This window comes from Polypterus senegalus, chromosome 2 (assembly GCF_016835505.1).
Source record: "Polypterus senegalus isolate Bchr_013 chromosome 2, ASM1683550v1, whole genome shotgun sequence".
In the NCBI taxonomy this organism is placed as follows: Eukaryota; Metazoa; Chordata; class Cladistia; order Polypteriformes; family Polypteridae; genus Polypterus; species Polypterus senegalus.
In genome coordinates this window covers 206,935,235-206,953,010 of record NC_053155.1, presented here as the reverse complement: position 1 = coordinate 206,953,010, position 17,776 = coordinate 206,935,235, and the positions used below count along the sequence as shown (strand labels likewise).

Sequence of the window (17,776 nt, the reverse complement as noted above, 5' to 3'; positions counted from 1 at the left end):
GCACGGTGGCGCAGTGGTAGCGCTGCTGCCTCGCAGTAAGGAGACTTGGGTTCACTTCCCGGGTCCTCCCTGCGTGGAGTTTGCATGTTCTCCCCGTGTCTACGTGGGTTTCCTCCAGGCGCTCTGGTTTCCTCCCACAATCCAAAGACATGCAGGTTAGGTGGATTGGCGATTCTCAATTGGCCCTAGTGTGTGCTTGGTGTGTTTGTGTGTGTCCTGCGGTGGGTTAGCACCCTGCCCAGGATTGGTTCCTGCCTTGTGCCCTGTGTTGGCTGGGATTGGCTCCAGCAGACCCCCGTGACCCTGTGTTCGGATTCAGCGGTTTAGAAAATGGATGGATGGATATGAGTACAGTATTTATCAGATTTAAAAGTGATATTTCAAAAGCAATAATAATAGTATTTTGTTTTATTGCCTGTCCTGGTTAAGTGTTTATTTATTCAAAAATACTTTAAAAAAGGGCTGGTAAGAAAATAAAGTCACATAGAAATATTTTTATATTAGTACAACATACATAATATATTAAACACTCTGTATCTACTCTACTTAAATAATCTTTTTGAGACACTGATGGAGGGTAAAATGTTTTAGTGTCAGACAAGAGTAAAAACAGTAACATCACATGCATTTCTGACTTACTTCAGCAATCCTCTAACATTGGACAACAGTCCAGTACAAGTCCATGTGTACTTTCATGGGCACATGGTACAATACAATTCTTATTTGAATGTCTCCTCAGAATACCATTAGTGATGCAGTATCACTAAGAGCTACATGGATGGGTTACATGGACTATCAAAACAAGCACACTGTCAAAAGCTTTTGCTTAAACATGACAGATAAATTCATCAGCTGCAAGCATATTAGCACTTTGCTAATGTTTCCACCTCCGCTCACAATAGAATCATCTGTTTCCAAAAAGGAAGGAATAATTTCAGATTTTAAGATGCCTGTTGTCATACCAACCATGAAATATTTGGTAGTGTGCACTAGAGGTAATTATCTGATTAGGCAAAAAAGAACTACTAACAACAAATATTCTAAATCAGACAACTTCTAACCTTAATCATATACTCCAATAAATTGCTCCCAAATATCAAAAATAGGGTAAAAATGCAGACCTCTTCCACAACACTACTGAGTAAAGTCTATGAAACTATGATGAAAATTAAAGAAATAATTAAGAGGTTGAATTTGCTGCTGTGGTTTGATGATGCTGTACATTTCAGATTTGAGAGATTAGTAAAATCTTGATGAAGATGTTTGTAATGCACTGTGCATGACACACGCCTATGCTTTATTAAAAGAAAGGCAGTAACAGTCCAGGGCTATTGTTTCACCCGCTCTTTAAGAAAGAGGGTGAAGTAAAGCTATGACAATTCATATCTATCCAGTAAAACGAATACAAAATTGAAAAGCTGAACCTCACATTCACAGAGCACAATGTTACCCTTCCATAAATATGTGAAGGGCTATGGATGTAGATTAAGTTGGCCTAATTCTTTTTCACAGATTAAGAGATAATGAACCATTTTGTGGCTTGGTTATTTTTGAGACTGTTAAAGGCCAATGTGTGAGTGCAAGATGACTGCTACCTTTTGTTACTATATTAGTTATTAACTTGTATGAAAATAAATAACCTCCATATCTCATTATTTAATCAGTGTTAACAATAAAGCAAAATCACAAACTTTTTTTTTTAATTAGTCTTTCATCACATAGAGTAAGTACAGCTAAATATATTACAGAAAATGGAAGACAAAACTGGCTGGATGTCAACAAAAATATGTGAAATTGTTAAAAAAAAAAGGTGTATGAGATGCAACACACAACATTTATCAGTGTTTTCAAAACATTTCAGATGTTGAAGCAATTCTGTGGTAAATTATTACACTGCTTTCCTGATTGAGATGTGGGAATAGAGCGAAATGGACAGTGACCTGAAAGATAACAGAAATGAATCCAACAGTTGCTGCAGAGTTTTAAAAAGTAGTACAATATTTCTCCTGCAATGTCTTATTTACTAAATACATTTGCACAGCTTTATAAATGCTGAACAAATTTTTTTTTACAGATTTCATAGCATAGTCTTCTGTTATCTATTACCAGTTGACTTGTTTCAGGAACAAGACTTCAATAACAGTTGTATCTAATACATACATCTCAGAAAGAAAACTGGTTGAGTAATCACTTTCTAACCACTAGAGGTCATTCATGTAAACAAAACAAGATAAACAGTCCTGTATTGCACCTACATACTTCTCATGCCTGAACATATGCCAGATACAAGCAAGTGATGAATGGGTCAATAGATTAAAGCTGGATTTTATGCTATTTTAATATTTGTCAAAATGGCCAGTTTTATAACCAGCAAATAGCCACCTTGTCAGGAAAATTTTATTATCCTAATTCCAAACAATCCAAAGTTTGTATGATCGAAGAAAAACAGTTGAATTAATCATGACTATTGCTTTTTCAGATATTCACCAATGCTTCACTTAACAGGATTCCAAATAACATTTGTAAGTTTAAATACTGTATCACTTTATGTGAAACCTAAAGCAATTTAATAACATTAATTTATTCTAAACAATACCAATATTTTGCATAGACATTTGTACCTTACTGATCTAAAAGTATTTGATTAGAAAACAGAGTTCTCATAATTTAACCCTGAGAAATCAACTCATACAGTGTGTGCTTGACATCAAATTTCAGTTTAGAATCACGAGTATTGCAGTAGTACATGAAGGTAATGAGAAGTGTATGGATACACTGGAAAATATAGGTTTATGTGGTGATTACTATTATATGTAGAAACTACTGTTACACACACTTAATGAACTCCCTTGTAAAATATTTTGTCATAATATTATTGCTGAAATGTTACAGTATATAAGTAAAGACTGACATATTTTCTTGGTTGACTACATTGGAAGACTACATTGTATATGTTTTCAATTTCAAACCCACAGCTTCTTTCTTGATTTTCCCAAGGTCATATGGCTGTGTTGAGATACTGCAAGATGCACACAGTTATACAGTGATCAAAATTAATCAAGCTGGTTAGAGATACTTCTATTCAAAGAAATTACTAGTGTGCTGAAATATTTAATTATTTACATTGCCTATCAAATTATTAAAAGGTAATGTGGACCTGCTAATAAATAAATTAAGCATAAAATCCTTTTAAAAAAGTAAACAACTACTGGTAAATTTTTACTGTTTTGTAGTTTGCACTTCATGGCCATATCATCTTAAATTAATCTTAAAAACAAAAAAGTTTAATTGGTAAGAAAAATTAATCTGAGAGACAAGAGCCATTTCTATTAGAATGGATTTGAGACATTGATGCAATCGGTTCCTCGCTCCAGACTATTAATTGCTTTTTATGTAATGTTCAGAATTTAGAAAGAAAACACAGTTTAACATATAGAAAAAGGACAAAAGGCAATATATGAATATTCTTTGTTCCACTGTACTTTCACAAGTATAGCTCTTAATAGCTGAACATATTTTAATCAAATTGTATTACAACATGAGACTACGAAGTTGCAAGTGACTTTACCTTGCTTTAGCAAAAAATATTACTAAATGATTTAATAAACCTTAAAAGCTTTAGATATCATACTTAACACTCACGTTTTTATAAATATATTGATAAATAATGTTTTGAAATAGACTGATGAGATCTTTGAATTAATGCATTTTCCTAGAACATCCAACAAATTCTGCATAGCAATTGTGCATAGCATAATGCTTGAAACACTAATAAACCACATTACATAATCATGAACAAACAAAAAAATTAGCATTGCTCAGAAAATGAATAGTCTTGCTCGAGATTATATCACTGTGACCTACTTCTTAACAGAACTTGACTAGGCACCTTAGTGATACACGTTCATAGCATTTAAACATTGTCAGAGATGGCTGGGGTGACGACCCGGCTGGGACGCCTAGGAAGACTGGAGGGGGGCTGATACATTCCCCAGACCATGTGGGGGCGACCACCCTGGTTCCTTTGGGGGCCACGGGTACAGAGCTTGGAAGCTCAATCCTGTAGGGTGCCTTTGAAAACCCTGGACCTCGGCACTTCCACCACACCCCTGGAGAAGACTGGGGACACCCGGAATGCTTCCGGGTACGCAGCCGGCACTTCCGCCACACGGGGGCGTGTTGGTGGGAGATTGCCGGGAAGCACCTGGAGCACATCTGGGTGTGTATAAAAGGGGCCGCCTCCCTTCATATGATGGCGAGAGTCGGGAGTGGAGTGGACGAGGCCTCTGGAGGAGAGAGTAGGCAGGAGGCAGAAGGCGGCCTGAAAAAGGAACGAGGCATTGTTGTTGGCCAGGACATTGGGGACTTTTGGGGTTTGTGCGTACTTTGAACATGTAAATAATGTACAATAAACGTGTGTTGGGTGACATTAACGTGTCCGCTTGTCTGTGTCCGGGCCGGCTACCACAACATACAGTATGTAAGCCAGTTCTGGCCCTGAAAAGTCATCAAGGATGAAGATTTTTCATTCAAAAATGCAGTATCCCTTAGTTAGACCCAAACTGTAGCAGTAAAGGTAATCTGTCATTTAATAGGCTACTTGTTCATGCTGTCAAAAAGAAGGTTCATCCAATGTATATTTTAAGTTTCTTAGAAATTTCAAGTTTTTTTATATACTGGAGTAAATTAGTACCTCGTCTGAATTTTGCTCTCCTCCCATCCCTTCATCCATTTCCTAGATCTTGTTAAAACCATGTCATGTTGGCAATTAAAGTGTGTCTTGACTACCCCCAGACAAAGTCTATCACATATGTACACTCATACATACGGGACCAGCCCAGACTAACTAACTAACTTAACCACAGTGCTTTTGTGATAAAGGAAGGAAAACTGGTCTACCAGGAGAAATCCACATGTTAAAAAAATGTGATGAATGTGCAAATTCCAAATGCATTGTAGTTGTGCCAGGATTTGAAGACAGTCTCCTGTTGCTGTGAGGGAGCAGCACTAACCATTACATTTTAATGCTGCCCCTTTGGCATTCATACATCCATACATTTTTATAACAGAACATTCCCTTCACTTAATCCACGTCAGGGTTGCAAAGGACCAAAGCTTATCTCAGCTGCATTGGGCACATAAAAAGAATCAATCCTAGACATTGCATTAGTCCTTTCTAATTGATGTTTTATTTTCTATGATGGTTGCCTTTTAATGAATAAATCAGAAGTAAAAAATGGCACCAGGGAAGCAGTACTTAATTTGAAGCATGTTGTTAGCTTTCTGCTTGAATTTAAAAAAAAGGCAACACCAATCCAGACTCACCCCGGGTCCCTGGGCTGTAACATGCTCCATATACTTGCAGCTGGCAATGAGTGCATTTGACATTTAGTACAGATCAATTGCCTCTTAATTGTCTTCCAAGTCCCACTGACACTTACCTAGCTTGTGGCAGTCTATAATTCCCAAATCAGACTTATCATTCTGAAATCAGTCCATTTAAAACAATATTCTTTCTGCTAAACTGATTGTGATAAACAATAATTTAGAGGCAACACAGTGGGCAGCAAGGTCACCTCTCAAATCAAGCATTCTCTCACTCCCAGTCGCTGACTGTTTGAAGTTGCCACATTTTCCGTTTCTATATAGTTTTCCTCCCAAATACATATTGGTTAATTTAATTGGCCCAGTGGAACCATGAATACGACTAAGTGGGTCTGACAGTGTTGCCTTAAATCAGTTTGAGGAGGTCCATGTAAAAGTGAACTGGTTTACTATCAAGGGCGCTAGTTAATACAACTATGTCTGGACTCTAATCGGGATGGGATTTTTTTTATTTTGTGATACTCCCGGTTTAATCAATGTAGTTTTATGATAAACAAAAGGGAAATGGGGCAAAGAGATGCTTCACTGTGTTTTCTCCGCACTTAGCACTTAATGAACTGGTGAAATTAAATTCTCAATGTGCATATTTTTTGAATGTTTGATAACATACCATATAATTTTTAAGACAGCTGAATCCTGTACAAGGCTGCAGGAACCTGGGGTCTATCCCAGCAAGCACAAACCAAAAGGCAAAATCGATTACTGGACAAGGCGCCAGTCCATTGCAGGTAACGTGTCGTACGTAAAAAACCGTTCAGTCTTCGGTGTAAGCTTCAAAAATATACGATTTACAGGATAACAAAGTTGACGCGTTTAAAAAAAAAACTACCACAAAAACGCTATAGTGTTAAGTGCAATTACTCAACTTCACACGCCATTACCACTGGTTTAAGAGCCACTTTCGAAAAATTCTTGTGACATCGATGCTGTCTGCTCAAGTTACAGATGTTGAGTGTCTAGTCCGCGGCTGAAGGTGCGAGGGCCTACTCGACAACAGGTAGCTGTTTACCCAGTCTGTTTGTTTGCCATTTGAAAGCTCAAGTCGTTATCGGAAGAATTTGTTTTTGTGTATTTTAACGGTTTTAAGACTTGCACAAAACATTCAAAGAATGCCAGCAAACGCAAACAAAAAAGTTATCCGTTTACAGCCGCCCCCACCCCTTCACCCTTTATAGCAGCGCCTGCGCGCCTTTTTCAGTCAGACCCATCTGAACACTTCACTGCTCAGAGGAGAGGCCTTATTTAGGTATGTTAATGAAGACAAATCACGATGGCCAATAGAGTTCAGAGATTTACGTCACATGATATTCCCACGGGCCAGCAAAGGCGGTGCGAAAACTCGAACTGGGATTAAAAGCACTGAGTGAGGCACCAAGCCTTCAGTACAGGGAGAGATAGAGATAGAGGTGGAAAGTACGTCAGATAATCCAGGAAAGTTTTGTAAAGCAGCTGCAAACAACAATAACAAACCCTTTATAAACCAACACCCCCCAGGGGTTCAGCGTTTTCTTTTCAGAGAGAGTGATTTGGGGCATCTATATTCACTTTTTTCTCCAATTAAAAAGTGTAACCTGCATGATTCCTGAAGCAGCAGGGGGCGAACAAAAGACAAGTTTGTCTGTCTGGGGGCTTTATTGCTTCTTTTTCTCCTTTTGTCCATGCAGTACGTTTCACTACCACCACAATGCCCATTTTACTTTTCCTGATAGACACGTCCGCCTCTATGAATCAGCGCACCTATCTGGGCACTACCTATCTGGACATAGCTAAAGGCGCTGTTGAGACTTTTATGAAGGTACAGTAAAGGATGTCAGCACAAAGGCGATTCCAGTCCGATCAGCCTACACGAAGAACCTAACCTTTCATTGTTTCGCAAATGTTTCTAAGTGTAACATAGCTGTCTTATTTTGTTTATTTGTTTCCAACAGCTCAGATCCAGGGATCCAGCCAGTAGAGGAGACAGGTACATGCTCGTCACGTTTGAGGATCCGCCTTACGGCATCAAGGTAATCGTAATTACTGATCGGATCTTATTTTAATCGCACATTTTATTATCGGGATCTGGCGCGATTACGCTTCTTAGTTTGGCAGCGACCAGCACACCATCAAGCGGTAAATAAATATGGCCGACATTTTGTTAGACTGCACCGCACTGAACTATGGGTGGTATTTATACAGACGGAAATGTCAAAGCCGGTGAGGTGCTTACTTTGCATTAAAGGGGAAGAATGTTAAAGGAGCAGACACTATAAGGCACCCAGTTCTGTTTGTGTTATAAGGTGCACAGGTTTTACGTAAAATCACTGCCTTGAAGACCAATTCTTTATATCAGGATTTTCATGGCAACTACTGTAACATTGTTTTCTTTATGCATATGGCACTTTTTTTGCATATGCTTATTTAACAGACACGTATATTCCATCATACCAGGTAAATTGTCTGTGGACTGGTATGCTGTTAAGGTGAGCATCAGCCTCCTGCAGCCCTGTGGTGGATATAAGGGGTTCAAGAAGTGAATGATCGACTAGTTTTCCAACTTACCTATTCACCATCCATTTCTTCAACCTTTTCTGTTAAATGGTATTCATGATGTAGAAGCCTGTTCCAGCAGCATTGGACAAAATATAGCAATCCGCTCCCTGTTAGATGCCACATTCACAGTTATCCACACTGGACCAATTTAAGTTGGCAATTAATCTTAATACTGTATAAACAGTTTGGGATATGAGAGGAAAGTGGAGTTCCCCAAAAAGCTCAAGTGATCTCTTAAGATTTAAACAAGTTCTGCACACGTTAAAAGTTGTTACAGGCATACACAGGAAGTCAGTGGTGAGTACTGAACCTGTGGAATTGTGCTTTACAATCATAATTTTTGACATTAAGTCTCAAAAATGTTTATTTACATTTGACATATTTTATTTTCAGGCTGGATGGAAGGAAAACCATGCAACATTCATGAATGAATTGAAAAACCTCCAGGCTGTGGGACTCACAACTATTGGTCAATCTCTCAGGACAGCTTTTGATTTATTAAATCTAAATAGATTAGTTTCTGGAATAGACAACTATGGCCAGGTAGGTCATACACAGTGAGGTCAAGCATTTTCTAACAAGTCCCTCCAAAGCCTACAGTTTTTACAAGCATTTCCCTCCCCAACATACATAATCCATCAACTGTATATTTTTATTTAATTTTCTAATCTGTTCAAACAAGCAAGACCAACACAAAACATTTCATTAAATATAATATTTGACTTTGTAAATCAATAATGGTAAATTATATACATTTCATTCTTTTGGCATTCTTTGTAAGGTTGAAATAGCATTATTTGCTTGCAGAATACACATTTTAATATTATTTTAACCATATAGTACTAGGGTGTTGTACCGTGTTAGCCATTATGAATGTAGAGAAGAGCCAAGCAAAATGACACCTTTTATTTCCTAACTAAAAAGATTACAATATGCAAGCTTTCGAGGCAACTCAGGCCCCTTCTTCAGGCAAGATGTACAGAAGGGGCCTGAGTTGCCTCGAAAGCTTGCATATTGTAATCTTTTTAGTTAGCCAATAAAAGGTGTCATTTTGCTTGGCTCTTCTCTACATTTAACCATATAGTATATACAACTCATTACTCAAGTTATATTCTTGTACTTTTGCTAGCTGTAACATTTTGGATTTTGTTTTTCAGGAAATTTTAAAGTCTTGTTTAAAAGCAACTGTAAACTAGATTTGTTTCTTCCCCTTTCTGCTGTAGTCCCCAATTTTCTGAGGTCTTCTTTTCCGTCCATTTTGTCAACTAAATATATAAAAGTGTTCAGATTTCCTAGTCCAAAAGAGTATGTTTGCTGGCTAATGTTCCAGCTTCCTAATGTTACCATAGTTGGACAATCCAGAAATGATAAAAAAAAAAAAAGTGCACTATTGTCAGCAACCACATGTTGTGGTTAGTGAAAATAATATATTTTCTCCTAGTCTTTTATATATATATATATATATATATATATATATATATATATATATATATATGTGTGGTAGTTGGACAGTTGAAAGAAGTGTGTTGTTAAGTGAATAAAAAATGTTTTCAGATGATCTGATGGTCATATTTGTGGATCTGCTGAATTCCAAAGAAATATGTTTAAAGTTATAGAAAGGTGAGATCTGCTTCTGCATTTTATTAAATTCCACTTTTACACTGTAAGCTATTGCAGCATACTTTATAGCGGATGCAAACTATCGATGGTCTTAAATAAATATTCTTAAAAAGAATACTAATATAAAAATGATCAGGGTAAATCGCAAAGTACTACACAGATACCCGTTTGTTTAAGACAAAGTAAGAGAAAAACTGTTGCATTACAGTTTGGGCATGTCATGTTTAAAATATTCATTGTGAGTAGTTCGGGTTGTGGCAAGAAGAGGTAGTAAGTAAGAAAAAATGCGTAGGACAGATTGTAGACATAGAAACATATTTTAGCTTGTTCTTGAAATATGACAGTGTGATTTTAAAAATTGGGCAAAATGGTGGAATTGCTGCCCGGAAAGAGAACAGTTGTTTTCTGCATGTAAGAACCAAGATGCAAGAGAAAAGGCACTAGAATGCTTGATGGGAGTGTCAGAAAGTACACATTGTATTCCTTTTAGATGAACAGTGATACTAATGTGACAGTTATCCTCTTATGGCCGAAAAACGTGGGACAAGATGTTTGTAGTGAAGTGGATAAATGAGTGTTTCATAATTGAAAATGAAAAGTTATTTTGGTAAATGATGGGTGAATTAAATCTCAGTATATTCTTTAACATTAGTTGAAGTAACAAAGGGAAATTTAGTACTTGTGGATTAGATGTGGGACAACTAATGTTTTTAATTTGCATCAATAAATACAATGTAACTATCTGGTTTACCACTACCGGTAATTTAGGTGAATTATTAGGTCTAATATTGGCTAAATCTTTTCAGAAATTATGTAAGTAATTCCATCCATCCATTATCCAACCCGCATATATTTGTACATAAGTATACAGTTTTGCATACAGAATACAATAACAGATATGATTACTCTGTGGTTTTGAAACTTGAAAATATACCATATGAGGAAGATTTAGTGGTGAAAATGGATTCACCACTGTACATAACTAGGGGATGTACAGAAACCCAGTGGGATATTTGGTTACATAGCATGCTTGGCTGAGTACAAGTGAGCAAAGATTTTTCTCAGACTTATAATGCAGTTGATAGGTTTTGGCCTTTATATTGTAAAAGGACATAACAGCCTGAGAGAAACTTCAGGAAACACTTACTTGAGCATTTTAAATATTTTCAGTTTAAGCAGGGTGACCTAATGGAAGTGCTCAAAATGACGAAGAGAGCCAGTGGAAGTTACACTGACTGTTGTAATAAATTATTCAGCAAGAACATGGAGATGGAGATTAAAGACAGTTAATAGTCAATCATCGTCTAACATGCTTAGTTATGAACAGGGTTGCAGGGGGTGCCGGAACCTATCCCAGCTAGCATAGGGCTCAAGGCAAGAACAAACTCTGGACAGGGTGCCAGTCCATTACAGGGTGACTGACCACACACACACACACACACACCAACCACAAATTAGTGCCAGTGTAGTATCGCCAGCCACCTAACCTGCATGTCTTTGAACTGTGGGAGGAAAAGCACGCAGACACGGGGAGAATGTGCAAACTCCACACAGGGAGGACCAGGGATATGAACTGTGGTCTGCTTACAGTGAGGCAGCAGCACAGCCACTGTACTGTCCCATGGTTATTAGTACATTTTGTTAAAATATTTGTAGCATAGTATCCTGAAAATGTTCTTGCACAACTCTGAAATCATATGTGTTATAAATGAGGAAAAGGATTATATGGAGGTCTGATAACTAACTTTATTGACTGGTGTAGGTTAAACCCTCTGTAACCCAATGGACTTCAGGAAGAACCAGGCTGCTCTGATTGTAGTCTTAACTCCGGTAATAGAAGCTGAGCAGTTTCAGACTTAAAAGTATCTAAAGACACACCTGGAATGAAATATAGACTTGGCTGCAGACACAAAAATGACATACATAAAAACACTGGTTGACTGCTGTGGGAGAAACATTTCTGCCTATGTTCTTTTAAACTGTGGTTACAAGTGTGCTGTTTTCTGCAGTAAAATGAGAAAGACAGATTCTCAGAGTCTTATCTATTTAATTAGGAAAGTTGTCTTTATTTTGAGCACTTGCCTGGACTTTGAAGGCTAGAAGATGTTTTTTACAGAGAACAAATTAAGGAAAGTTTTTAATAAATGTCTCCTGCAAATTTCAAGTGATTAAAATGTCTGGTTAAAAAGTGAAAAGGTTTGTTTTTCATGTGATCAAGTTTTTGAGGCAGGTGGTAAAGACAGTAAAGTGAGTGCTTCCTTCAAAATGAATTATTTCTCAGGTCATTCTTACCCAGTTTAGCTAGATTTTTTAGAAAAGACCAATTAAGCAAATGAGTGCACATTAAAACATTTATAGATGTGGAAAGCTTTAGATAAGATGCCTTTGTTGAAGAAAGTTGGACGTTCAGAAAGTTAGATGTGAATGAATCATTTATGTGCTCTGATATGTCCATGTGAAGAATTACAAACAATGGTCAGGATTGAAGATGGACATAGTGAACATTTTGAGGTTAAAGTACATGTTCTTCAGACATCTATTGTAAATGCAATGCTATTTGTGATAGAGATAGAGGAAATAAAAAAAAAAAAAAATCAGTGTGACGTGATGTACCCACACTTATGGGACACTGTTCGGTAGAACCTGCACATATTAGAGGCACTCAGCAATCAATTTTGATAAACAATTTGACAACCAATTATGCAGAATGGCCAACAAAACTGTTGGTTTTAAAGGGGGTAGGTTACATTAAAATGCTAATTTTCATCTTTATGCCCCTGAAAGTATTATAGGGGACATTCCCTGGAAGTTCATTTCAAAGTTTTGTTGTCCAATAATTTGTCTTGAAGTATTATGATTTGAATAATGCCTGGTGCCCTTTTATTGTAAAGTATAACAATTAAGTAATGTAAAGGGTAACTAAACCATTCAGATATTTGTAAGTCTAAAGTAATTTTTGTTATTTAATAATACAATTTACTGAATGTAAAAGAAGTAAAGTCAAGGCTCAACTTTTTGAGGTATTAGCCCATTACAACACGTTTTTGTTTATGTTGATTGGATAAGGGTGCCAGTCCATTGCTTAGCCTGCACATGCACATTCCAACCCAGTCACAAATTTGTTTTAGTAATTTAACTAGGGCATCTTGGGGGTTGTGGAAGGATGACCAAAGTGCGAAAAAAGAAAACACACATAGACAGTGACAAAGTACAAACTTCACACGGGCAATGACTGGGCATGGAATTTGAAATTAGAACCCTGGATCTGTGAAGCAGTGATGCTAAACATTCTGCATTACCTTAACATATAAAATTGTTTCGAAAATGGCGGGGGTGTTTGCACAAAAATTATTTACCATATTCTCCTTAGTTAATGCATTTCATACTCTGAGGAAGCTGGGCAGAGCAGCATCTTTTGCTTTAGTCTCTTCAGCTGACTCATTTGCTTTTGAATCATTTGTATCATTATTTCCTATGTTTCCTAAATGTAAATAAGAAAGAATATGACTATATTACTGAAGTAATACATTAGAAAATAAAACAATTCTCAAGGAGTAATACACCTACTGAATAGAATGGATTATATTTGCAAGGTTATGTTACATTACTTTAATGTTGAATGGGTTTCTGTGAATTGTGTGTGACTAAGACTCCGCTTATGAAACTATATGATTTTGTACCAGCAGTATCATCTTGCCCTTACAGGTATTAGGTCAGCTGTAGGTGGAAATTTTAGCAGTTTGAAAGTAGATCATTACAACAGTAAATGCTTTGTCAATTAATTTGTTTATAAGCAAGAGATTGAAAACTAGTAGTATAATGTAATAGAGCCAAGTCAAAAACATCCTTCTAATTTCCTACAGATTTATTAAACGTTTATGCCCAGTTTTCAACTATAGAATTTCGTCCCACTAAATATAATGTAAATTTTCTCAAGAGTAAATGTTTCATAAATAATTAGAACTAGGTGTCATCAGCACAGATATATGCACATATATCCATTTCCTAATCCAATTTAGGCATGTAAAAGCTGTAGCCTATTCTAGCAACACTGCTTGGAAAAGCATAAACAATTGTGGAGAAGACACTAGTCCATTGCAAGCCACACTTGTCATCATAATTATACTCACTTGTGCGGAACCAATTTTAAAGTTGCATTTTATATGACATTCATATATTTGGGATATGGGAAAAATATTGGGGTACTGAATATTCTGCACAAATAGTGTCTTCGCTAGGATTTAAAGACTAAGACTCTGCAGCTGTAAAGCAGCAATGTTAAATGCAAAGTTATGCTTCCTTTCGACATACAAATGCAAATGTTAATCTTCTTGATATATGACATTGTTTGATGATGATGGATAAAATATCCACATAAGAACTGATCTTTGTAAGTTTCTATGTATGATATGTGACATGACTGATTATTTACTGTGATCGTATTTATAAACATACTGCAGAACGTTTGATAACTAAGATTAACTTTATTATAAATGCACTATTGTAAAGTTAGTGCTTTATGGCATGATACACCTGTATCAAAAGGTGCATTTGATTAAAGAATTATAATGGCTGTGTAATTTCTTGGATTAGTACTTAGCAGTATTAACACATTTTACAAAAACTAATCATGTACAAAGACAAATGTAGACTGAAATGTTCAAAATAGATTGTAGCTGTTTAAAAATTCAGATGCAATGCAAATTTGTTATATAAAATTTGGTGATGAAAATTGGCATTCTGTTTGTGTCTATAGCTTTTATGAATTATCTGCTTTTGATTTCTTCAGTTAAGGCCTGTTAATACAATAGCAGTATTAACATTTAGTAGCGAAGAGAAAGTTGTTTAAATCATACAATGCATGAGTATGAACTGCAAGAAAGGATTTTAACAATTACTGCAAGAAAATTCTAGTAGTCTTTTGGGTTTTTTAATTATGTGGGTTAGATTAATAAGAAAAATTCAACCTGATCTATTTTCTGACAAGACTGATAGGTGAGTCTCCTGTAAAAATATTATGTCATCCCAAAAAATTGTAATTTGAGAGCTTTTAACATTTCAGCTTGCAAGGTTTATTGATTGCTCAGAATTAATACAGTTTTTTTTTTTTTAATCATCTGAGGCCATCTCCAGCCACGTCATCTTCACCATCCTTGAGGGCCTTGTCCATTTCATGTCCTGCCAGGTGCACATCTTCAGTCACTTGTCACCTGCCTTTCACTCCACACCACCATAGTGTGTTTGTCCTCAGCACAATAACTATCGCCAACACACTAAGTCTGTCTCTTAACTCAGCATTCATATTCCTCTCATCCTCTGACACTCTACACATTCACCTGAGCCCGCCTATCACTTTTCCTTCTGCCTTTGCTTCACATACTGTCTTCATCAGACACATCTCATTTCCATAGAACGTACTATTTATTGCACAGGTTTCATAAAGTCCCCCTTTCAGAGGCAGAGAAGCACCTTTAGAAGTTACGATAGGTTCCATCTTCTGACTCTGTACTTGTATTATTTGCAAGTATACCTGTTACCAGTTTAGCCTGTGGCAGAGTTGTGTCATCTGATCTGTGGCCATATGTTCTGTACTCTGGGATAAAGAGGGATGCTGATCAATCATCTTATCACAACTTGGTGGTGAGATGGCCGAGATTGATAGAGTGAGTGCTGAACATATCTGGAAGACCCAAATAAATAGATTGTGAGGGTGTGCAGGGAGAAATTATTCATTGCCAACGTTTAGGATTAGTTCAGCTGTCCTCTCCAGCAGAACATCTCATGGGTCTCAGGAAAGGCCAGGAAAATAGTCTAAATGGACCATGTTTACGACCTTAGTAGAGTAGGCACTTGCAAGGATCTGCAGCCAAAAGGTTGCTGTCACAATGACAGCCATAGAATCCTTTAGTGAAGACTAGCAGTAAGGGACGCTGTTAAATTGAAAAAAATTGGTCCCTCTGTCTACTGTTAGCATGAGTGTATCCAGATCTGATTAATAATTATAGTCTTACATAAAATATAAAATTTAAGAAAACTTTTATAATATATAATTTATGGATGACTATTTAAAATATTTGTTAGTATATTAGAATGTCCAACCAACCCAACACACACAATATAGTGGTGGGTAGAGATATTTCAAAGACGGGATGATGTAAAGTACATCTGAAACTGAAAGTAAATATTATACATGCAATTTAGATTTTTCCTTAGATTTACAGCAAGTGTTACAGTTCTTCTATTTGTCGAGAATGCCCTAATGCCCTGAGGCAGACAGCCGTCAGATCATTTCTGAAATGTTTTATGCATTGCGCATAATGCTGCTTCACTGTGAATCAGTGTCATTTACCTAGCTTGTAATGAGACTTAACAGAAACTGATATCGTTGTTGTATCTTATAATGTAAGCCACTTTATTACAGAAGTAGCATTTGAACTCTAATAAGAATGTCATGTGTTCCTGGTTCATGAATCATGACCAATAACTGATGTCTTCTTTCATCTTAAAATTAACCTCGGGTCCAGTCTGTGTTGGATGTACAACATTTGTTTGCAGTTAATTCCATGAATTATCCTAATAAACTGTGTATAATTGAAGTTTCAATTGGTGTTAGATGTAAATACGGTATTTTAATTATGTCTCCAGTTGTCAGCCTTTTCAAAGATCTGAGCTGTACACATTCCACATATTTATTATATACCTCCTTAAATTGTTTTTCTTATTTCACATACAATATATGCTACCATACTAATGTTTATTTTGATGTCGTCTCTGAAGCATGTACTTGCTTGAATAGAAGATAATCTGTAGGTCTTATAATTCATCCATCAGTTGTTTAATCACACAATCCAATGATAGGGTTATGTAGGAGGAGCCTATCCCACCAGCAGCAGTCACAAAGAAGGAACTAAGTACTGAGGTTGGAACACTACATCACAGGACATACACATACACAGACCCGCACTTCGTCACACTGGGTTAGTGTAGAGTCCAATTGATCTAGTATATTACTTTGCATCCTCCTCCACCATAACCTATTGTCTATGGGGGAGGAGAAAAAGATTTAGATTTGTCAAAAATTTCGATGTCTAAGTTTTGACAGATGTCGATGTTTTAGAGTCCCCTGATACTAAAAACATCAACATCTTGATGATGGGTGTGTGTGTCTGTGTGTCACAACTTTTTCAGTATGGTCTTTTGATAAAACGGCTGGACAGAAAAATAACAAACTTGAAAATTAAACCTGTTATGAGATGACGATGTGCTGATTAGTTTTTGAGTCAAATCATGCAAGAGAAAGAGGCACTCTAGAGGAACCCTCAAATACCACAATTCTGCAATTACTTATGAATTCTTCTAGTCAATTGCTATTGTGATGACCTATTGTATGATCAGAAAGATCAGCATCAGAGTGATTACTGAAATGTTATAGAATAGTTTGGGTAAGTTGATTCCTAGGGCGCAAATCTTACTGAAGCTCACATCCAATTTTTAAGATTTTGGATGTGAAAAAAATGTAAATCCCATGTAGACGGTTAGAATTAAAATTCATTCTCCTAAAGCTATCAGATGGCAGTGCTAAGCAATGAAACACTAGAAAACTGGAGGTTCTCATCATTGTAAGATGGTGCGACTGTGTAATTGACTAATAACAAATGTACTGTGTACATCAAATTTGTCACTAAAATACCAGAAAAAGGATTTTGTCTATATTTCGTATTTAATTCACAAAATAACTTTGAGCACTTGAAGGAAATGCATAGATTTAATGTAAATTAAGCCAAATGTAACTGTTCTGTCTTGACTTAGCAACCCATTAATTGTTGAGTACTCTACCAATAAATAGTAAAGTTAATTTTCTGAAATAATTGAGTCATTAATGAAGAAAATTACAAAAGATACATCTTGATAAGCTGTTGTCTTTTTCAGTTATACTTTATCAGTTGTTGGTGGTATTGATTATTTTGTTTGTTATAAGTTTATTTATTTTTTCGTGCTTATAATCCTAGTAGTATAAACAGCAGTTCAAAAATATTGGGATAGCCTATGGCCCATTGTAAACATGGATCCTGAGGAGTATGTAAATGCTTTTTTGCGTAAGCCCTGTCACCTTGGAGCTAAGTGTTTGTTTGGCTTTGTTATTAGTGTAACTTGTTACCTTTAATTTAATGACTAAAGAGCTCAGCAGATTTCCAAATATAATAATTTCATTCTATGCTTGTAATGTATTTCTTGTTAG

At 36.3% G+C, this 17,776-nt stretch overlaps 1 protein-coding gene across 3 annotated transcripts in view; it reads left to right on the top strand.

Annotated features, from left to right (window-relative positions):
• The first annotated feature begins 6,786 nt into the window (after nt 1-6,786).
• The window catches only part of ints6 (integrator complex subunit 6), a 64,857-nt gene continuing 53,867 nt past the window's right edge, over nt 6,787-17,776 (top strand). For all 3 annotated transcript variants that reach the window (XM_039745220.1, XM_039745222.1, XM_039745221.1), the window contains exons 1-3: nt 6,787-7,180; nt 7,314-7,391; nt 8,311-8,460. In XM_039745220.1, coding sequence (XP_039601154.1) covers nt 7,070-7,180; nt 7,314-7,391; nt 8,311-8,460 — 339 coding nt within the window. In that variant the 5' untranslated portion in view covers nt 6,787-7,069. The remainder of the gene's footprint in view (nt 7,181-7,313; nt 7,392-8,310; nt 8,461-17,776) is intronic.